The 22799-nt window shown below is 60.5% G+C and overlaps 1 protein-coding gene across 1 annotated transcript in view; it reads right to left on the bottom strand.

Annotated features, from left to right (window-relative positions):
• Nucleotides 1-22156, bottom strand: part of SHANK3 (SH3 and multiple ankyrin repeat domains 3) — a 227683-nt gene extending 205527 nt beyond the window's left edge. Inside the window, exons 1-2 of the mRNA XM_050325020.1 lie at nucleotides 22114-22156; nucleotides 9315-9646 (exon numbers count right to left, since the gene is read on the bottom strand). Of these exons, the coding sequence (XP_050180977.1) occupies nucleotides 9315-9566 (252 nt within the window). The 5' untranslated portion in view covers nucleotides 9567-9646; nucleotides 22114-22156. The remainder of the gene's footprint in view (nucleotides 1-9314; nucleotides 9647-22113) is intronic.
• Between the last annotated feature and the right edge of the window lie 643 nt (nucleotides 22157-22799).

The raw sequence follows: 22799 nt of genomic DNA, 5'->3' as shown, positions 1-22799 counted from the left end.
TCCAAACCGAGTCCCAACAGCTTTATGCAAATAAACCCCGCTTATTCACAACGACTCATCAAACGCTTCACCCGGCACGTCCCAAAGGATGCCTCAGCTGACCCTCCCAGCCCCCAAAACCATCGGGACCCGGCGCGGTGACCCGGAGCTCACCCGCTCCGGGCGCAGCCGCCCCGCCCGGGAACGATAAAGCCAAGCGGGTTGATTGAAGTCAAAGCGATCACCGATTTTTACCCGCCAGGAATCAGCTGGCGGAAAATCCGGATGCAAATCGCCGGGCCGGGGGTTGTTTTTGCATGGCTTGGTCCGCAGCTATTTTCCTAAAGAAAGGCCGAGTCGGATCAATTCATCACCATCGCGTTAGATTAATTTGCAATTTAATAGACTTTACAACCAAAAGTGCTTTTCACCAAGTACATGCACTGGGACTGGACGCATCTATTTAAGCAATTATAATGTAAAATATAAATTCAGCCTTTTAATTTTACCCGAATATTTTAGGGAAGAGCACATTTTGTACTTAATAAGGGGATGAGTAGTTTTTGACTTGCGATTTAAGTCAAAGTGGGCTAAGATAAAATTGGCATTAAAATACATTCATTTAGCATGTTAAAATCTTTCTTGGTGCTAAAAAAAAATTAAAGAAAACTAGTCTAAACTACCCGTGCTGGATTCATAGGCCATGTGTGAGCAAGCAAAATATCTCCTGCACCCACCAGCAACAGACATAACAGGGACTTTTATAGATAATTATTTCAATTAATTGTTTCTTTGTGGCCCTCAAGATCTCAGAGCTGGTGGTTCTCACTCTCTTGCAGTCACCTTTTGGAGTCAGAGTGAAAGAGGAAAACAAGTTCTTTGGGGATTCCTCACCCTGGGGTCGGCTCACATGTGAGCTGAGATGAAGGAAACACCTGCACTGGTTTGAACTGGTGAGGAACCTCCAACCCTGGGCGCAGTTTTGGGCCCCTCAGACAGGAGAGCCATGGAGGGGCTGGAAGGGAAGGGAGCTGGGAAGGATCTGGAGCAGCAGGAGCGGCTGAGGGAGCTGGGGGGGCTCATCCTGGAGAAAAGGAGGCTCAGGGGGCACCTTCTGGCTCTGCAAGTCCCTGCCAGGAGGGGGGAGCCAGGGGGGGTCGGGCTCTGCTCCCAGGGAACAGGGACAGGACAAGGGGAAAGGGCCTCAAGCTGTGCCAGGGGAGGCTCAGGTTGGCCCTGAGGAGGAATTTGTTGCTGGAAAGGGTGGTGAGGCCTTGGCAGGGGCTGCCCAGGGAGGTTTGGAGTGCCCAGCCCTGGAGGTGTCCCAGGCAGGCCTGGCCGTGGCACTCAGTGCTCTGGGCTGGGGGACAAGGTGGGGATGGGGCACAGGGTGGATCCATGGGCTGGGAGGGCTTTTCCAACCTCAGGGATCCTGGGATTCATGGCTAAAAGCTGAATTAGTACCTGAACTCCTTTAACCAGGGGATTCTTTGGGATCACTCATCTGACTTGCACCGAGTGGTTGGTTATAGGGAGGCTCCAAATCCGCTCTCCTTCAGATCCCACCACCTGGGTGCTGACAGCGTTCAAACATCTGATTCAGGAAAACGGGAGCCAAAAAAGCTACAAAAAGGACTTTAAAATATTCGTGCTCGGTGCCTGCATGCAGCAGCTCCCAGCCATGGAGCCGCCCAGGGAACGGGGAAAGGGAAAAAAAGCGGAGCAGCTGCCTCATTCACGGAGAGCCATCCGTCTGATCCGAGAGGGGATGGAAAAACAACGCGCAGCTCTAATCAAAAAAGCGTCTCAATGCATGTGCATAAGTGGTTTGATTCTCCCCTAAAAGGGGTGAAAAATCCAATGAAGCCATCGACAGCTAAAGATTTTTGCTGCAGTGGAAAGCAGATGCTTTGGCCAAGGATCAAAGTTTTTGGCACAGGTTTAGGCCATTCCGCAGGTCGATTCCTGACCTCCAGATTTTCCCTTTGCAGCAATAAAGTTCTCCTGATTTCTCTTTTTTTTTTTCTCCCTCTCAGTGCTGACATAGCTGAGCACAGAAAAAGGAATTTTTAGGATCTACAAGGTACTGAGAAACCAGTGAGTGGTGAAGCCTGGGATGGAGGCAAGGAGCTGGTGTGCCCAGCAGGGGAGGGCTGGCACCCTGGCCTGTGGCCACACTAGGAAGTCACCTCCCCAGTGAGCCAGGGTGAGCCCTGCTCTCCTCATCCCTCCCTTTCCCGTGTGCTCCCATCCCTCTCCGGGCACAGAGAGCAGTGCCCGCATGAGTTGGCACCTTCTCTTCATCCTCCTGGAGGAAGCCAAAACCAGTTCCCACACGGCCTCAGGACACTGATCTCCTCCTCAGCCCTCAGGGACAGACCTCTGGGGCAAAGCAAGAGGAAAACTGGGAACGGCTCGGTTAAAAATCACCTCGGAGAAGATAAAGCGCAAGGACAGGATGCTGAGCTGCCTATTCCCACTTCACCACAGAGATGGGGTGTGGGTGGGTGTGTTCAAACAGCAGGCACGCCCTGTGCCTCCAGGAGCTCACAACACAGGGAAAAAACAGCTGGAATTCAGCTGGACAACCCCCTCAGCCTCCCCTGGGCCATCGCCTCCCAGGGCTCCATCCGGCACCGGGAGCTGCTGCCGGTGAAATCCAACAGGGATGTTATTTTAACCTACAGCAGCTCCTCAGTGTGGCTTCAGCACGATTTAAAAGGCAAAAGAAAGAGTTGCCAGCACACAATGGGGAAGAAAAACCTCTGGAAACCTCCGGGAGGAAGCGTCCCCAGCTGCACATCCCCGCTCCTCTAGATCTTTCCGTGCCGTTCCGATAAGCCCCAGCTCTCTGATAGTTGGCAGCTTCCTGAGCACCACTCAGGCTAGAGCCTCTTATCTCTCCACATATACATTTTTTATGCGATGTGCTGAGCTGTGATTCCTTGGAACAAGTTTTTCCTGCTTCCAGCGAGAAAAAGTAAATGGAAAACCTGCGCCTGGGCGCTCCCTAATTACAACCACGGCGGAGGGAAGGGGCCACGTGGAAACGGCTGCTGCAGAAAGCGCCTTCCCATGGGATGCATCCCAAAGCTTGGTCAGGCACCTTGCAGGACTCCAGTGCTGCAGGCAGAGAGGACAACTTCTGCACTCTCCTTGGAGAGAATTTCTGGATTGGCCACCTTTTCCTCCCACCTTTTCCAAGCCGGGTTGTGGCTCCCACCGGGACAACTTCGGGAATCAGCTTTTCAAACGTGGTTTAATGACAGACCCAAAATCCGTAACTATTCCAGAGAAACAAACCTCAGCTTGGGCATGTTCCTGTCTCCTTAAAAATTAGGCTACAGGCTCAAGCCTTGTGGGTGGTTTGGATAATTTTATCCCGGGTCTCCACCACCCCCTCACACAGAGCAACGCACAGCCAAAGGCTGGGCTGCAGTGGCTCTTCCCAAAGGATCAGCAGCTGTGGGATGGATGCAGGAGCAGGTGGGGGAGGTGGAGAGGCTCCACCAGCATCCAAAAGAGCCCTCAGGCCCCTGTGCATCGGTGTCCTCCTCCCTCTGCCCAGGCTCTCACATCCTCCCTGTGCAGGGACCAGCACTGGTGTGGACCAGCAGCCCCTGGGATAGGGAGGAGGGAGGCTCCAGGTTATCAAGCTCCAAATAAATTGCTGCCTTGGGAGTCTCCAGAGCCCAGGCTATCAAAGCAGCCCCGTTCCCTGCCATGCAGAACAGCTCCATGGCGTGGAACACCAGCACAGCACTGCCAGCGGGCTCATGGAGCTCCACGACCGTGGATTCCCTGGCACAGCCAAACAGGGAGCAGGACAGTGCCCTGGAAGTACCCAAGGCCAGGTTGGATGGGGCTTGGAGCACCCTGGGCTAGTGGAAGGTGTCCCTGCCCATGGGGCAAGGATGATCTTTAAGGTCCCTTCCCACCCAAACCATTCCATGACTCTGTGACTCATAACACATAGGGCAGATCCACCCAAAACCTGCACCAGCCCTGCTGCCACCACAGCCCCAGGAAGCCTCTCCTGTTCTGCCAGCACCTGATGCCACCCCAGGATGAAGATGGGTTTGGGACAGCAATTTCCATGAGGCACATATAACCAGCAGATTTCAGCTGTGATTTTTACCCCACAACAAACATTCAGAACAGTTCCATTTCACCCTTTTCTTATCAATTTGTTCCAACAGCTCAGCGTTTCTGTCTGTGCCACTCATGGGCTCGTGGCACACGGAATTCAAATCAAATCCCGAAGGAACAGCAAGCCACATCATCTGTTAGCCTATCTTCCCACCAGCAGAAGTTCAGGAAAACTCTGCCTATTTCTTTCACAATAGGAAAATTTATTTCTTCACTTCCCTCGGCTGAACAGAAGAATCGACGCTTTGTGTGCTGGTTCTCGGGCCCTTGTTTCATTTGCATTAGGGAGATAAGCCAGAAAATTAACCTGAGCCTTTTCTGCAGCCACAGAGGGAAAGGAAAACTCCACCCCTCAGGAAAGGAGGCTCTGGGCTCAGTGGAGACCTCAAACAGCCTCTCTCAGAGCGGGGTGGTCCCACACTCCAGGGCCTTGGACTCCTCACCGGTCCAAACACATCCCCAAATCCACGTGCTGAGGAGGAGCCCAGGAAAGATTCACAGAATCCCTGGGGTTGGAAAAGACCTCTGAGATCACCGAGTCCCACCCCTGACCCATCCCCACCTTGTCAACCAGACCAGACCAGACCACTGAGTGCCACATCCAGTCAGTCATTCCTTGAACACCTCCAGGGATGGGGACTCCAGTCCCCCTGCCTGGACACCACAGGACATCCTTCCAGAGGATGTGGATCCTTCAGCATCTCCTGGGCATTCCCAGCTCACAGGCCATGCTCCAACACCATTCCCTTTGCAGAGGAGACCAAACTCTGCCCAAATCCCCTGGGACTGTGATCCTGCTGGTTTAGGGACCAAGGATCTGCCCTGAAAACACCACAGCTGTGACCAAGGGCTGCCCAAACAGGCACCACCAGAGGCAGCAGCTCCCTGTCGGCACCGGGCAGGAGCAGAGCCTGCATTCCTGGCATCCCCACGCACTGTCCTTCCTCCTCCTCCTCCTCCTGCTGTGCCACACCACCTGCCCCAACTTCACACCAAGGCTCCCAGCGGAACAGCCACCCTCCTTGCAACCACCATCCCCCCCAAAACCTGCTGGCAGGAGCACAGCACCCACAGTTTGGGTGGGAAGAGCAGGAGGGGGGGGGTCCCACCACTGCAGACCCCCCCAGCACATTGGGCAGGCCCAGAAGAAAGGGAAGGGAGGAGGAGGGGGCCCAAAACTGAAGCAACAAGAACGTGGTATCTTCCTTTCCCTAAACTTGCCCTGGATGTCTCAGATGCCCCACGGAGAGGGAACAGGGGACAGGAAATTTTGGACTCCAGGAAAAATACCCAGGTAAGGAGTGGAGTCACCTACCAGGAGCAGTGCAGGGCAGAGGACTCTTCTAGTGGCCAGCACGTGCCAAGCACTGCCCATGTCCCCTGGCACGTTCCATGGCCACCATCACCTGCAGAGCTGTCCCACGCCCATGGAATCACAGAATATCCCAAGCTGGAAGGCTTCACAGAGCCCAACTCCTGGATCCCCACAGGACAGCCCCAAAAATCCCACCGTGTACCTGAGAGCATTGTCCAAACACTTCTGGAACTCTGACAGGTTTGGGGCCACAACCACTTCCAGAGATTTTGGAAACTGCAGCTCCCCAAGGCACCTCTGACCAGCAGCAAAGAGCTCCAGCCCTCAGCACTCTGGTATAAATACCCCAGGTTGCATTTAATCAGGATGCCAGCACAGGTGTGGGCAGTTTAGCCTCTTCTCTGAGCTTGGATTAGGTGCAGATGGCTCAGATTATTTAATCTAAAAGTGCAAATACAAACAGGGGTGTGCTGGAGGAGACAGCCTTTTTTTTTTCCCCCCCCTAGAGACAAGCTCATAGCCTGGGTGGAGATTTGCTCCTAACAAAGGAAACCACTACCAGTGAATTCAAAGGCCTTGGGATGAATAAACACAGTGGTAGAGAGTTGTAAAGGAACCTAAAAGAGCTTTGGAGACGACTCCAAGAGAGCTGGGAAACTTCACTTGAAAAGCCAGTCAGCTGCTCCACAGTCTAAAATCCCACCTGGAGGCTCCTGACAGAAGATGTGAACTTCATAAACTGAACTTTGCCCAGCTGAAGTCCTGATCTCTGGCAGCAAACCGAGTCTGACTTGTGCTGAAAAGCTGCCTGTCCACCCCGTGCCTGAAAATCCCAAAAGAGAATTCCCATCTTCAGGAAGAGTTTGCTATAGCAAAGTCAAGGGTGCATCAGCCACAGATCCAGAGGCACCTGTGGGAGGGGGATACAGGGCAGGATCTAGAGCTCCAGGGACACCTGTGGGAGGGGGATACAGGGCAGGATCCAGAGCTCCAGGGACACCTGTGGGAGGCAGGTACAGGCAAGTGTACTGGTGCTGGGGGAGCTCAGCACACCAAGCCCTCTCTGGAACCACCCAGTCCTGCTGGAGCAGGGAAGAGGTTTAGGAGCCTCCCTGCTCTCCAAGTGGGTGAGATCAAGGGCCCTGTGTCTTGTAAGAGTGGAAGAAGAGGCAGGGAACACATGCACAGCGCCAGAGCACCTGTCCTGTGAGCTGCTGAATGAATATTCTCCAGCACATCCCGGAGCTCCTCATGGAGGAGCCAGGATGGGCTCAGTGGCTCAGTTTTCTCCCTCTCCCTTTTCACACTGATCAGGCCCCCCCTGCCTGGATGTCACCCTGCAGACAGGGACCAAGCCTGGCTGCTCAAGGCATGAGGAATGAGCACTGGGGGTGCCTGGAAAAGGGAAATGGTGCGCAGGGATGATGCAGAGGAGCCGAGGGAAGTCCAGGGCCAGTCCCAGGGCACCACACAGCTCTCAGGGCTGCAGGCTGTTAAGCCAGCTGGGTTTTTTCCAACCTCCCTTTACTTAAGTGGGACCCCTGCCAGCATCCACAGCGCTTCCCCGGCCCCAGAGCTCCCCACAGCACCCACAGGGCTTCCTGCCCCCCGAATCCACCGGCTGGGGGGAGAGGAACGGCACCCCCAGCCCAGACAGCCCGCTGAGACCCCCAGTCTCTGCAGCGGCTCCCACCCCCAGCCCACGGGGGTTGCACCACTGGGGAAGGGAGGTGTGGGAGGGAAATTCCTGCTATTCACATGCAAAGATGCTCAGCTTTGCCTCAAGTGCCCCATTCCCTCCCGCTGCCTCGGGGGATCTTCGGTCTGCCAAAGCTGAGCGGCTCCGCTCTGGCTCTGGGGATGGTCCTTGGGCTGGAAAAGACCTCTAAGAGAGAGGAGTCCTTGGGAGTAGGGGAGGTCACAACATGCCCTGAGCCCGACTGCTGCTCTCCAGGAGAAAAGGAGTCACCGCTGCTTCCTCCACTGCCCACGGACACTCCCAAAACAAAGCTAGGCAGGGACGGGAGGTGCGGGGCAGTGCCCAGGGAACAGCAAAGCAGAGAGCCGGACAGCAGGGCCAGGGGCAGAGCCCTCTCCGACAGCCCTCGGCCCCCCGTGCTGCGGGATCTGGGGTGAGGACCGGGGCAGGATGAGACCCATGGGAGCACCGGCTCAGGGAGGGGTGTGCGCAGGGTGGCAGAGGAGGAGCTGATGTGCTGCGCTAACCCCGCGCTCAGGGGACAGGGCAGCCCCCGTGCCCCCGTTCACAACCCCTGCGGGGACTGGGGGGGAGCGAGCGGAGTTAAAGCCCTTCCCGCAGCACAAGGTCAGTCCCCGCTAGAGCAGCGCGTCTGTCCGATTCTTCGACAGCAGCGGCAGCGCTGCCTCGCCCGTCTCTGCCGCTCCCCGGCGCCGGCAGCTCAGCCTGCAGAGCTGTGCCTGCGAGCAGCACCTCGGCCCCAAGCCTTGGCCCTCGGCCCCAGCATCGCTGTCCTCCAGCAAGCTCTCTGTTCCCCGCCGCGACCCCTTCCTCAGGACCCCCGTGCCTGGCCCCAAAAGAGAGCTCTTTCCAACCAAATAGCGTAGCTCTCATTTCCCTCAGTCCCCTCCACCCCCAGCAACGCTCTGCTCGCTCCAGGTCTGTCGCCTCATCTTCCTCCCCTCATCCCAAAGGGGCTCCCCCTGTCCTACCCACAGTGCCTCCTCCTGGAGCACAGGCTCCCTGTGCCCCGCAGCCCGCCCAGCCCCAAGCACTGCCCCCGGTGCTCCTCTAATGAGGGCTCTTCATTAGGGCCACCGTTACCGCAGCCCTTCGGCCAAGCCTCCCCTGCACTGACCAGGCTGTTTCCAAGCTCTTACTCCCCATAAAGCACCCAATGCCAGATGACCCCCAGTGTCCGGGGGGATCGCTGCACTCTGCCAGACCCGCGCTGTGCCCGGGCTGACCTGCCGCCCTGCCGCCCTCTGTGCCACATGAGCCACCCTGGCTAACACCCCACAAAGCCTGTGCCCTCCTGGGTCACACCCGTGCTCCCGGGAGGTCACACCAGCGTGTCCCACCTGCGTCACGGGCACCACGACCCGGCACATCACACCTCGCTGTGCCACCGTCCGGCACAGCAGAGCGCCCAGCACCCACCACAGCCCACACGGGGCACAGCCCACGCACACGGGCCACCGTCACACCCCAGCGCTGGGCTCCGAGCTCCCGCAGCCCGGCCCAGCCGCTGCTGGAGCCGATCCCGCTGCAGTTCTGGTACCGGCACCAGGCTGGTGCTGGCGCCTCCTGAGCCGCACCCGCTCCCCGCTCCCAGCCCCGCCGTGCCCCTGGAAGGGGACACAGCCCGGTCCCGGCCGGTGCGGCGGGAACGGCCCCGCGCTGCGGCCGCACCGGGGCCCACGAGCCCCCCGGGGAGGCAGCGCTGCCGCCCGGGCTGCCCGCACCGGGCTCTGCGGGGAGCGGGAGGGGATACCGGGGGCACCGGGGGTGGAGACAGCAGCGATGGGGACACCCGAGATGGGGACAGCGGCCATGGGGACACCGGGGAGGGGACAGCGGCGAGCGGGGCAGTGGGGAAGGGGCACTGGGGAGTGGGGCAATGGGAGCTGGGGCAGCGGAAAGGGGGCACCAGGGACGGGGGCAGCGCAGAGCGGGACAGCGGGGAAGCGGCACGGGAGAGCGGGGCAATGGGGACCCGTCCCGCCGGGCCCGTGGCCGGTCGCCCCTCGCCCGCGGCGGTGCGAAGTTTGCCGGGTGGTGCCGGGGCGGGAGCTGTGGCGGAGCGGGGCCGGCACCGCTCGGGATGCGGGTCGGGGAGCGGGTCGCGGGGCTGCGCATCAAGGTGCGGGTCGCGGCCGGTCGGGCACTCACCGTCTGCTGCAGGTCGGGGATGCCGATGCGGACGACGATGGCGCCGGGCGCGGGCTCCTCCATGCGCGCCGGGGCCGCCAGCTTGGGGGAGCGGGGCCCGGCGGGGCCCCGGGCCGGGTCGAGCCGCGTCTCCTCCCGCAGGCCGGCTCCCGGCTCCCCGGCGGCGGCGGCGCGGGGCTGGCGCTCCGGCGGCGGCTCCGGCGGCGGCGACTCGGGGCTCTCATGCTGGCTGCCGGCGGGGCTCAGAGGCATGCTCCGTGCGGCGCGGCGGGCGGCCGGCACCCGCACCGCCACCGCCAGCGCCGGCCGCGCTCACAGCCCGCCCGGGGGCCCTGCGGGGGCAAGGACACGCGGTCAGCCCGGGGCATCCCCGGCCGGGACCCCCAGGGTACCCCGGGAGGGGACCCCCGGCTGGAGACCCTCGTGGTGCACATGGGCATCCCCACAGGGACCCCACAACCCCCCCACTCCAGCAGGGATTATCCCCCAGTAGTGACCATTCCCCGCGAGGAGCCCGAAAGCAGAGCCCCACTCTGCACGTGGGCATCCCCACAGGGACCCCCCAGAACCCACCCAGAAGGGATCATCCATCCCCCAGGAATGACCATTCCCCAGCAGGGCCCTGGGAGTGGACCCCCACTCTGCACATGAGTATCCCCACAGGGACCCACAAACTCCCCTGGCAGGGATCATTTCCCAGCAGGGAGCATCCCCTGGGGTGGGACCCCCACACTGCACACAAGCACCTCAGCCAGACCCCAGGAAGATCCATTCCCCAGCAGGGGTCCAGCAGAGGATGCCCAACCTCCACTTGGGGACCTGGTGGGACCCCCACACTCCACCCAGGCCTGCAGTGACCTCCTGCAGGACCTCCCCACACAGAGAGACTCCCATCTTGGGGCCATCACCCAGGAACCCTCAACCAACCATGCAGGAATGTCCCAAAGCCACCCCATAGGGTTCCTCATGGCAGGGGCACTGTGGGGCCGCCCCCCAAATCAGGAGCCTTGTGTTGAGGGTCTTGCAGGGGACCACCCCCACCCAGGATGGGTTGTCCCAGCTCCTGCAGCCTGCTCTGCTCCTTGGATCTTCCCTCCACACCACCACCAGTGCCCCCAGTCTGTCCCAGTAGCCCTGTCCCCCACCTGTAACCACGATCCCCCATCTCCACACCTGCACCAGTGCCTCTGGAATCCCTGCCTGGCTCCTTCCCCAGCTGCCAGGGGGACCCCTGAGAGAGGCTGGACACCAGCAGGATGTGACTCGTGGGGCTCAGCAGCCTGTCTTGGGGTTTTACAGGGAAAAGGGCTGATTCTGGCTCTGTAAAGCTGTGGATGCTGCAGTTGCTGGAGCTCTGCCCACCATGAGGTCCCCGACACCCCTGCCTGGAGGCCCAAGCAGCGGGACTGGCCCCTGGGCTGCAGCTCCAGCAGCTCCTCCACCACCCCTCAGGCCAGGGACCGGCTGCCAGGGGCTTCCCAGAGTGCCTCCCACTTGGACAACAGGATGCAGCTGTGGCCTTGTGCCAAAGCTTTGGGAATAGGAGGACAGCTGACCCACGTTCCCATCCCAGAGACCTGTCTGGGGTCACACAGAACAGCGTGGTGGCTCCAGCGTGGAGCAGACACACGAGCAGCCACATCCCCGGGCTGTTACCCCTGCCAGGGAGGGCTAAGGAAGGGCAGTAACACTCTGCATGCCCAGGGTCGAGCCCTCGCTCCCAGGCAGGGACTGCCCTGCCAGGAGCAGATGGAATGCCGGGCTGAGCCCTGCAGGACTGTGCATGGGACCGTGTCCGGTCCACGGCTGGCTGGGATTCAAGGCTTTAATCTACGTGACAATCCTTCAGCAGAAATAGCCCCCAAACCACTGAGAGCTGGAGAGATTTACGGTATGGCCTGGATCTGTCCAGGAAATGAGTAATGGCCCTTCCTTCAGCCCTCCTGCCCCGAGGCCCAGGGACTGCACGGGGCAGGAATCACTGGGAGGGGGGCTCTGCCAGGGCCTCCAGCCCCAAAACCTCTCCCAGCTGGAGCAGCATCTGCTGCAAACACCCTGCACTGGCAGAACAGGTGAGACAGGGAGGGGTGGCTGCATCCACAGACCTGGAAGTCTGGGGTGAGTCTAACGGGTCCCCAGCACGAGCTCTGCGACTCCGTGGCACGAGAGAGGAAACCGTGGCTGGATGCGGGCAATGAGATCAGCCCAGGAACAACTGGCTGTTCTCTGGCCTCCTCCTTTCCTTCAATCCACATCTGCTGGTGAGCCACAGGTCCCTTCTGTGCTCTGCTGCTGCACAGCTGCCAGGGTCTAGGGAGCCTGGGAGTCTCCTGCACCCTGCATTCCCATCACCCAGACTCTCCGTGTGGGAGGACTCCGTGCCATGGCAGTTTGAGCCACCCCCATCCAGCCCCTTCGTAAGGTGTGAAGAAAACATTCCTGCCCAGCAGCAAATCCAGGCAAATCCATGGCTCTCCAGGGTGCCTGTCCCACAGCATCACTCCCGCTGTGTCTCCAGGGAGTCTGGATGCAGCTCCCAAGCAGGGCCCGAGGTCGGGGACATTGGAAAGGCAGCTTTGGAGCAGACAGGGCCACCTGGCAAAAGCAAGGGCTGCAGGGGACAGGCTGGATCTGGGGCTTTGAGTTGGGGACGCCAGGGACAAGGTGGGGTTGGCGAGGGGAGGAAGTGGCTGAGATGAGCGTGAGTCACAAACAGCTCCGAGGAGGAGCCTCTCCCAGCACAACAAAGGAGAAGAGTGGCCAGGAAGGGAGATGGCAAAAAAGTCTGTGGGACAAAGGGCCAGAAAAGGGAGCATGGAAGGTCTGAACTGGCTGCACAGCGCCAGAGGGCAGGGTTGGATGAGATACTGGGAAGGAATTGCTGGCTGGGAGGGTGGGAGGTCCTGGCCCAGGTTGCCCAGAGAAGCTGTGGCTGCCCCTGGATCCCTGGAAGTGTCCAAGGCCAGGTTGGATGGGGCTCAGAGCAACCTGGGCCAGTGGAAGGTGTCCCTGCCCATGGCAAGGGGTGGCACTGGGTGAACTTTGTAGTCCCTTCCAACCCAAACCAGTCTGTGACTCTCTAACTGGGAAGCCATGGCAGAAATCCCTGGCTGGGATTGCTCCCTGAGGATGGCAGTGGGCACGGAAAGGGCAGAGCCTTTCCAGATGTGGCAGAGAGGGAGAATGGCCCTGCCAGCCTCTCAGTTGGGCCTGAAAGCAGCCAAAGGCTGGACACCAAATGTGCTGCCCCCACCATCCAGCTCCTGCCAGAGGCCTGGGATGAGGACTGGGACTTTCATTAGTGACCTGGAAGAAGGGATCTACCAGCACCCTAATGAAATGGGGCATGAAACTGGGAGCAGGAGAGTGAAAAGGCCCTAAAGAGGTCAGAAATGAGAGTGGGAGGAACACAGAGTCAGCACAGAGGAGCCCTTTGGATCCATCCTGCAGTCACAGTGTCCAACAGGATCTGACCCATGGCCATTCCAAGCAAATCCCCCTCTGCCCAGGCTGGCAGTGGTGCCCACCTGAGTTCTATTCAACTATTCCCCATCACTGACTTCATTTATTTCCTTTTTTTCTGCCTTGTTATTTCACTAGAGGGAGAAATTAAACGCTCCAGATGGTAATCACCAGGATTATTCTTGCTTTTTCTCCCCCCCAATCTTCTGGTACCTCATTAGTTCCCAATAATATTTAAGGCACAGCTGTGAATGGTTGGAAAAACGCACTGGCCACCCCCAAACTCCATCACAGACTTGCAGAGTCATTCACGTTCGTTTTCTCTTATTAAATCAACCTCTCTGCTGAGGGGTAAAAAAAAATATATCACTTATCTTTTTTTTTTTTCAAGTCGAGTATCTCAGAAATCATAATCCAATGAGTCTTATTCTAACACCAGGGAAAATGGGTGAAAAATCATCAAAGGGAGTTATAAAATCTTTCAAGGAGATTTTCTAGTGACAGGAACAAACCGGTAACGCTTCCATCAAAGCAAGTCACGCCTTGCCAGTCTAGTGGAGCTCCCTGCACGTGCCACCAGGAGCAGCAAGCAAGTGGAACCCAAAGCAGAGCACTTTGCTTGGATTTCTGAGCACCCTTTGGGTTTCTGAGCACTCCCAGGAGATTCATAGTTGAGCCAACTTCACCTCTTATGCTGTGAGAAACAGCGTTCCCTGATGGCCACTCCATCATCCCGGTGCTACAGAGCCTGAGCCACCTTCCCATCCCTCACAAATCCCCCTGCCAGGAGCAGCCATCCCATAGGGATCACCCCATGCTGCTGAGCGCTGGCACCCCCAAGGCTCTCCCTCAGGGCTCCAGGTTCCCCCAAATCAGAGACACCTCAGAACCACGACCAGCCCTCAGTCTATCACGGAATTATTCTCCCTCTGGAGGGAAGGCATCCAGCTGGGAGAATCCTGGGAAATGGGCAGTGGTGGCACCTGGGCAGGTGCCTCAGGTAAGGTCTGAGGAAGACAAGCAGCCCCAGGGTGTGACAAGAGCAGGGAGAAGGACCAAGGCACTCCCAGCAGTGGTGCCAGGGGGAACTGCTCCGGACTCAGGGCAGCTGGCCCCTCCCTGAGGACAGGGGAAGCTGCTGCCACTCCATCCCTGGCAGGGTGTCCAGCAGGCTCCAAAGGGAGCCCAGACAGGGGTGCAAAGACCTGTGGCTGCTGTCAGGGTTGGCACCAGCTCCCCCAGCCTGGGAGCTGTGCCCAGGGCTGGGCAGAGCCAGAGCTGGGCAGTGCCAGGCTGAGCAGGGCGAGAGGTTGCTCTGCCCACCCTCAGGGACCCCTCTGAAAGCCTCCTGCCAAACTCCTTCCTCCAGGTCTCCTCTCCTCTTCCTGGAAAGCTGTTTCAGACCCTCCCTCGCTGCGATGGTGAGGAATGGCCTAATTTCTAGCCCACACATTCCCGGCTAGTTTACCCTCCTCTTGCGTCAGCATTGTCTGAAGCCTGTGCAGCTCCTCTCTCCTCCTTTGTTTATGGAAGTATTTATATCCGTGTCACAGGCAGCGATTAGATCCACGCTCAGGGCTTCACTCGGGGTCTGAACAAGTGCCAGTCCCGTGGTCTGCTCTCGCCTGGCAGACCCCTTCCCACCTGGAGGGACGCACAGACTCAGGGATCAGGTCACAGGGATCCGTTGGATTCATCCTCAGGGACATAAATCGACACAAATCCAAGGAGTCCTGTGCCTGCCCGGGCTCCAAACCCCCGTTGTCTGAGTGCTCATGGCAGGAGGTCTCAGCTCCAGTCCCACGGATGAGAACAGCCTGCCAGGGAGCACTGAAAGTGAAAACAGGGATGGGAGCAGCTGACACCTCGAGCTTTCCCAGAATCAAGGGACACCGAAGAGCCTCAGCATGGGGGCAGAGCAGAACTGAACCTTCCACATCCTCCTCCTCCTCCACAGGGGCTCTTGGCTGCTTTCCCAGGAATCTGTGCCTACAGACCCCTGAGGGGATTGACCTGCAACATCCCCCAGCACCGGTTTGCCACAGCCACACAGCGTGGCGGGGGCTGGCAGTTTTCCCTGGCAGAATCAGGGTTAAATTCCCTCCCCTTCCCAGCACCTGCTTTCCCATGCACAGGCAGGGCGGGTGAGCTGCCTCCTCCACACTCACATACCCAGAGTCCCGAGGGGCCTGGCCCTTTAGGAGCAGGGTCCCCGGAGACAGGCAAGCACGGGAGTGCCTGGATCACCACGTCCCCAGGTCGGCGTTCCCTGGACACCTCGGACACGGTGCCAGAGGCTGCACATGAGCTGCTTTCCTGGGGGAGATGGCAGGCAGTGACAGCCAGCGCAGCACCGACCTGGCAGGAACCAGGCACTTGTGCCCTGCTGGTGTGCGGGAGAAGCACAGCACTCCCCGTTCTGCCCCACGGAGCGGGTCCCCGTGCCCCAGGACTCCCCACGTGGCACCAGGGTTGTGGGTGATACCACAGTGGAGATCACGGGGAATACCAGTGGGTGTCACTGCCAGGTGTCACTGGGATCACTGGGAATGGCCCAGGAAGAGCTGGTGGGGAACTGACTCCTTCTCGTGAAGGGACCGACTGGGACCTTCCAGTAACCCAGCAGCGAGGGAGCTGCTCCAGCACACGGCAGCACATCCACCCCCGGCACCAGCCCTGCCCTGCCCTGCCCTGCCAGACCCTGCAGACGTGGCTGTGCTGCCCAGGCCACTCCTGCCCCTCCAGAGGCCGGATCCAGCTGTTGTTTCCAGCAGCTCCCACCCCACGCTCCGCTCCTGCAGCGGCCCCGAGCCCGGCTCTGCTGCGTGAGCTCCGCGGTCCTCCCGGGACCAGAGCCCCCCTGGGCCGGGTGTCAGAGCCCCGCCCGGACCCCCAGCCCTGCCGGCCCTCACCTGGAAGGATCAGGGAGCGTCCGCGGTGGCTCTGCCGGCGCTGCCCATGGGACGAGGGCTCCCGCACAGCCCGCACGTTACTGATTTACCAGGGCCGGCCGCGGGAACGCACGGTCGATGGTTCCAGGCGCTCTGGAAGGCACGGAGCCCTCGGCGGGGGACGGGGGCGTCGGGGGAGGGTGGGAAGGGGATTGTGCTGCTCTGACCCCACCGCTCAGCTCAGAGCCCCACATGCGGTGTCGGGAGTTTGGGGTTTCCACGGACCACCCTCCCGCCGAGCCGGGGCTGGTCCTTGGTGCCCTGCCAGCTCCGTGATGCCGGGGCTGTCCTCGTGGCTTATCTGGGCACAAGCAGGTCAGTCGGCCCTGCTGTTTGCCGTGGCTCTGTCCCAGCCACACGTGACGGGGACACGAAACAGCCCGGACCAGCCCAACCTTGTCCTTTCCCAGCGCTGCCCGCGTCCTCCAGAACCAACCCGTGCAGGCAGGGGCAGGGGCAAGGGAAAGGGCAGGGAAAGGGGCAGGGCTGTGCCCACTGGAGTCCCAGCTGAGTGTCAGGACACGCAGAGCCGACGGGAGGGAGCGGGAACGGTGCTCATCGATCAGCCTGTGTGTGGCTGCAGTGTCCCCCACAGCCTGACGGGTAATTCTCCTGCCAATTGATTTTCCCTCTCCCCGTTTGCCAGGGTTAGTGGGTCACTGGGGATGTGCAGATGATTAAAGGGCAAGTCCCACACTGCAGCGTTCCCGGGAGCAGACCCACTGTGCCAGCGCTTGGCTTTCCCAGGGTGACGGATGGCAGAGTGGTGCCGACCCCAGCGAGGGGCAGGGGACAAGGAGCAGCATCCCGTGCCCACCTGGGAGCACCAGAGCTCGTCCGTGTCTCTGAGTGTCCAGCAAAGGGTCAGGAGCATCCCTGAGTTCCCCTCACACACACACACAGTTCTGGGGCTGACAGTTTTTGGCACAGGGATTCCTCAGACATATCATAGGACAGAGTCATAGAATCATGGAATGGTTTGGGAAAGGACCTCAAAGATCATCTCGTTCCCCCCTGCCATGGGCAGGGACACCTTCCACTGGCCCAGGTTGCTCTGAGCCCCGTCCAGCCTGGCCTTGGACACTTCCAGGGATCCAGGGGCAGCCACAGCTTCTCTGGGAAGCCATTCCTCCTTGTTCTGCCATTCCAGGCCCTTGTAAACAGTCTCTCTCCATCCTTCTTGCAGGCTCCCTTCAGGCACTGGAAGGCTGCAATTAGGTCACCCCAAAGCTTCTCTTCTCCAGGCTGAACAGTCCCAATTCTCTCAGTCTTTCCTCAGAAGAGAGGTGCTCCATCCCACTAATAGCAGGCCCTTAATAATGCCCTGCAACAACAGCAGCCCCTCACCCCCTGCCTGGCTGCTGCGGGAGATGATCCCAGTGCTTCAAAACCACCAGTTCCCCGCTGGCCTATCCATGGCCCCACTTGGACAAAACAAAGGCTTTTGGCTCACTCCCTTCACTGTCCCAGCTGGACCCAGCTCTGGGGACAGATGGTGGTAATCCCCAGCCCAAAACACGTGTGCTCCCAGCAGGTCACAGCCCTGCTCCTGTCCACTGACCTGCCAGGGCAGAGCATGTCCACACCATCACCCTGCAGGGACACAGGGCTGTCCCCTGGGCAGGGAGGAGCCAGACCCTCTGAGGGGTGGCCTGATGGGCAGCAGAGCTCCCACCAGCCTGTGCAGGGCAGAGCAGGAGGCCTGGCAGGCAAGACAGTGGTCTGGGGACAGGACAGTGGTCTAAGGGACAGGACAGTGGTCTAAGGGACAGGGCAGTGGTCTGGGGACAGGGCAGTGGTCTGGGGACAGGGCAGTGGTCTAAGGGACAGGGCAGTGGTCTGGGGACAGGGCAGTGGTCTGGGGACAGGATAGCTGGGGCTGCACCACAGAAGTGCTTCAGCAGCACTGCTGGCACACAGAGGTCTGGTCCTTGTCCCCATCCCTGCGTGTTCACTTCCCCCCTGGGCTGGACACGCAGGCACACAGGCAGCCCACGCTGCCAGCTGGCCCAGGCTAAAACCAAGCCTGTTTTATCCTCGTGGCTTTTAGCAGGAGCAGCTGACAGCTCCTGCAGTCCCTGAAAAGCAGAGGGGACAACTAACAGTGACACAGGAGAAGGTGTGGAGTGGGAAGCCTGTAACCAGCCATATCAAACTGCACTCACAGCCCTGTGGCCTCTTAAATCCAGGTTTCTGTCCCAGCCCCATCTCCACGAGGTCTGTTCTTTCCACTCTGGCTGCTCCCACACCCTCTCTGAGCCAGCCAGCTCCTGGTCTGTCACAGAACACTTAACTCTCAGACAGCTTTGGCTTTGCAGAATCCCAGCCTGATTCCCTGGGCTCTGTTCATCCTTGACCAGCCTCGGGGGTCTGTGTGGGGCTCCAGCAGCAGCAGCCAGATGCCAGGGGCTGCCTGGGCACAGCCTGCACCACTGGGACCCTGCCAACATGAGGACAGTCCCTGGAGCCTCCCAGCCGCCTCCAGTGCAGATTCTGAGCCGAGAACCACTTCCCAGGCATCCCCTTTCCCTAACTGACCCACATCTCAGCTCTGCCCAAGCTCTTCTCCATCAGAGACGGGGCAAGTCCCCACTGCTTCCTGCCTCCCTTCCATAGCCATCCTGATTCCCATCAAAGCATCAGTGATCACAGCCCTTCCTTCCCGGCTCCCCCACCTTTCCCTGAGCTCAGAGTCAGCCCCGGGGCCCCCACAGCACCCCAGCCTGTCCCCACAGGACCCCAGTTCAGGGTGCACCTGGCTGAAGGGAGGAAGGGAGCCTGGGGAAAGGGAGAGGTGGCTGAAGGCTTTGAAGCTCAATCTATTTCCCTGGGATGCAGCTGGGATTTATGGGCTCCATGTGCTGTGAGGGCACCCCAAGGGACCAGGCACCACCACTGCAGGGCTCCAGGGATGTGGTGGCTGCTGGTTTAGTGGGGAGGGTGTTCCCAGAGCCTCTTCACCGTGGAGAGTCTGTCACGACAAGGGGTGTCTGCAAACCTTCCCATCCTTCCCAACCAGAATGCAGACCCAGGCAGGGACAGTGTGGCTGGTCCAGCCCCAGAGCCCTTGGGGTCTGCAGAGCCCAGAGCTGCCCCTGCAGACTCTGCCACCCTGGGAAAGGGTCTCCAGAGCAGGAATGAGGGGATGGCTGCAAGGAGAAGAGGCTCCCTGGGAGGCACCGGGGATCCGGGGGGCTTCGCACGCTCCCCCCGCAGTAACTCCAGCTCGAGTGGTGTGTAGTCATAGGAACATCACTTAACACAGTCACCTTGGAAACCACAGCTCCACGCTCTCCTGGAGCACGTGCAGGGCCCTGTGCACCCCAGGTGGGGTCCCTGCTGCTGCACCACCAGTCAGCAGGTCACGCTGCCACCCGGGGCCAGCGGGGACAGGGACAGACCTCTCCTCATCCACAGCACCACAGGAGCAGCTGGGAACCACCCCCAAGAGCGGAGCAGGGAGTCAGGCCCTTCCAGGGACTCACAGACACCCTGGATGGGCTGTATCTCCTCCCATCCCACAAGTCACTGAACAGCTTCTCACATGGAGCAGAGCAACACAACTCCCACACGCACACTCCCAGCCCACCAGTGCAGGAGAGGAGCATTCCTGGGTCAGACACATGTGAGGGTAGAGCCAGGAGGAACAAAATCCTGGTGCCTGGACAGGCTGGCAGGGCACATTTGCCCCCTCCATGTCCCCACACCACCACAGGTACGCACAGCCCGGGAAGGTGGCACAGTCCAAGGACGAGTAAACCCAAGCACGAGGCTCCCACACCTCCCACCCTCTTCCCAGCAAGCTCCTCTGTGTTCCACAGCAGGCACAGGCCCAGGGCAGCACAGTCAGGTAAGCACCCAGCCCTCAGTGCGTGGGCACTGCCAGTTGTCAGGATGATTGTCCCGTCCCTGATTCCATCCTGCCCCACCAGATCCAGCTCGGGAAGAGCAGGACACAGGAGGAAGCAGGAAAGCTGAGGACCTCCAGGAATCACACAATCCCCAAAGCAACCTGGACCACCCCCTCATCATCATCATCATCACCACCAGTGGGGTCCCACCACTGTCCCCTCGCTCAGCCACACCTGCCATGGCCTTGGCCCTGCCAGGCACAGCCCCTGCCCTTCCCAACCCTCCCTGCCCCAGCTCCAGGCCCAGCAGCAGAGCAGGACCCAGGGCTGCCAGTGCTGAGCCCAGGAGTGTATTTCTCACCTGTTCCCAGGTATTCAGTGCTGCCCAGGTGCAGGCACTATCCAGAGCTGGTGGTGGGGTGGCTTCCACCCCAGAAAAACATCCCGCTGCCAGCAGAGCCCCGAGCTCCAGCCTGGACACCCCGCTCAGCCTCCCCTGCTTAGCCCTTAGGTAAGCGGATAACGCCGCCTCCATCTGTTTGTCTGGCACTGAGACACTAATTATCCCTGGCATCTTCCCCTCCCTGCACCCCTGCCCGCCCTCCAGCCTGTCCCACCCTGCGGAGGCAGCGCAGGGAAGAGCTGCTGCACCGCCACAGCCTCCAGGCAGCCACGGGGAGCGGCTCAGCCACAGCCTCCCCACGTCCCACAGACCTGCAGCGGGCAAAGACAACCCTTCCCCTGCAGGACTAAGAACAAAGCCCCACGGCACGGATTGCCCAGCTCCACGGGCGCTGCTCCCGCTGCTCCCAGAGGATCTGCTGTCCCGCTGCAGGAGGAGGGCTGGGTGGTCACACTGGGCAGTGACCACAAATGCTGCTGCCCCAGCAAGGAGGCCTGGGCCCTGCAAGCCGTGGATGTGCTCTGGGCCCGGGCAGGATTGATGTCACCGAGCACACGAGGAAGAATGGCTTGGATAGGTGCCCGCGTCTCAGCGCAGACACAGACGCACATTCCACGGCCGCACCTGCCCCTGCGTCGGCAGCTGGCGCTCCCAGACCTGGCACAGCCCCGCAGGGGAGCTCCCCTTGCAGCTCCCCAGCCCTGCAGCACCTGGAATTCGCAGCGTGGAACGGCACAGGGAACACGCAGCGCGGCCCACGCGGCACGGCCCACGCGGCACACCCAGCCCCTGCCTGCCAACACAGCGCGCATCCCACGCGCCTCAGCCCCCCAGCACCTGCAGCATTTACAGCCTGAAGTGGCAGCGCGTTCCTGGGGGGCCTGGAACGAAGCCACAGGCTCTGGGAAGAGCCCTCTGGAGCCAAAGAAAGCCCCCTCTGTTCCTGTGCATTAGCATCTCGCTTCCTTTGTTTCAGCCCCCGGTTTCCAAGACTCCATCCCGAAGCCTGACACACACACACAGCTCGCTGTGCTCCACAGCTCAGCCCCCCTGGGGCACGGGGAGAAGGGGCTGGATGAGGCTGGGAGCCCCTGAGCCCCACAGAGGTGTCCCTCGCTTCCCTGCTCATCCCCACCCTGGGCTGGGACATGGCATCAGCAGCAGGGAATGGGACTGGCAGGTCACAGCCTGGGGACGAGGCCAGGAGCTGAAGTCCCGCTCCCCTCCGAGCCCCAGCACTGGCTGCACCGGGTGGGCAGGGGGTGGGATGTGCTCCAGCCGTGCACACCTGGAGTGGGAACAGCCTCAGCCAGACCCTCCGTGTGCAGGAGCCGGCGGGTGCTGTGCCAGGGAGGGGTTGGGGGCCCTGCTGGGCACCACAAGCCCCTGTGGGGAGGGAAGGGAGGAGCTCAGGGAGCACACGCAGGGGCCAGGGCACGGCAGGGCCCGGGGTAGAGACTGGGACAGCCCAGCAAAGAACACACTGTAGGGAGGGGATGGACCAGCCAGATCAAGGGGTTTGTCCTTTGCCACCTCCCACCCCATGGGACATCCCTCCCCTCCCCTTGCCCTGCGGTCCCTTACGGCTCAAGCTGCTTCATCATCACCATCACCAGCCACAGCAGTGCTGGGGACAGGCAGCACTTCCAAAGGGTCCTGTGTCCCCAGGCAGGGCAGGAAAATGCCCCATTGCACGAGGCAGCATCCGAGCAGCCAGGGCTGGAAGAGGCAGCCACGCCAGTGGGATGTCCAGGAGCCCTCCTGTCCTCCCAGACCTGCCCCAGACAGAGATCCTGCATCCCAGCTGGATGGGCCTGGGGGACCTGTTTAACCAAGTCCCCATCGAGACCTGTCCCCCAATGCCTCCCCACAGCACATGACGCAGCAGTGACCTACCCTGACTCATTCCTGCATTGCTTGCACACATCTGGCACGTCCTGTCCCCTCCAGCCTGCGCCCTGCCAGCCTCTGCCAGCCCCATTCCTGCTCTCAGCTCTCCACACAGCCACCCCTGAGCACCAAACCGGGTCCCAGACAGGCCCCTCGTCCCGGGACAAGGCTGCAGGGCCCTCACCAGCCCATCTCTCCCTCTCCTCCCATCAGGAGCCAAAGGCAGAAAGGGAAGGACTTACCTGAAATGACTGTCACGGACAGGGGGTCACAGCGCTCCCTCTTCATCAACCTGCAGATAAGAGAGAGCAAGGACAGGGTCAGTGCACCCACAGGGACCTCGGGAGGCTGGGAATGAGAGCATTCCCAGAGCACACCTGCTGCAGGACAGCAGGGACAGGGAAGGTCGCTCACGGCACCGGCACCGGCCAACCCGCCACAGCAGCACATTCCCACCCAAGGTGAGACACTGCGCCCCAAATCCTCCTGCCTGCACAAGCACAGCCTTCTCCTGAGCCCTCCTGCCCACACAAACCCCTCCTCACCCCCTGGGCAGGCACATCTGCTGCCCCCAGCCAGAGCCACAGGGGCTGTGCCCCCTGCCCGGGCAGGGAGGGCTGGCAGCCCCCATCCCTGCCGGCCCCCCCAGCACGGAGCAGGGAGACTGTGTGAGAGGGGAATGCCTCTTCCAAGGGGATAGCCCAGGCATGAAAGCCAGGGAAGATGGATGCAGCCACCCTGGGTCAGTGGGGATCCTCACGCACTTCTCCTGCCCTGGGTTAGCGGGGTCTGAGCACCTCTCCCACCCTGGATCTACAGGGTCCTCCAGCATCTCTCCCACCCTGGATCTACAGGGTCCTCCAGCATCTCTCCCACCCTGGATCTACAGGGTTCCTCCAACATCTCTCCCATCCTAGGTCAGTGGGAT

The sequence above is a fragment of the Myiozetetes cayanensis genome, unplaced genomic scaffold, assembly GCF_022539395.1.
Source record: "Myiozetetes cayanensis isolate MyiCay16 unplaced genomic scaffold, myiCay2020 scf3, whole genome shotgun sequence".
In the NCBI taxonomy this organism is placed as follows: domain Eukaryota; kingdom Metazoa; phylum Chordata; class Aves; order Passeriformes; family Tyrannidae; genus Myiozetetes; species Myiozetetes cayanensis.
Note: the sequence above shows the minus strand (reverse complement) of the source record. Positions and strands in the feature narration are given on the sequence as shown.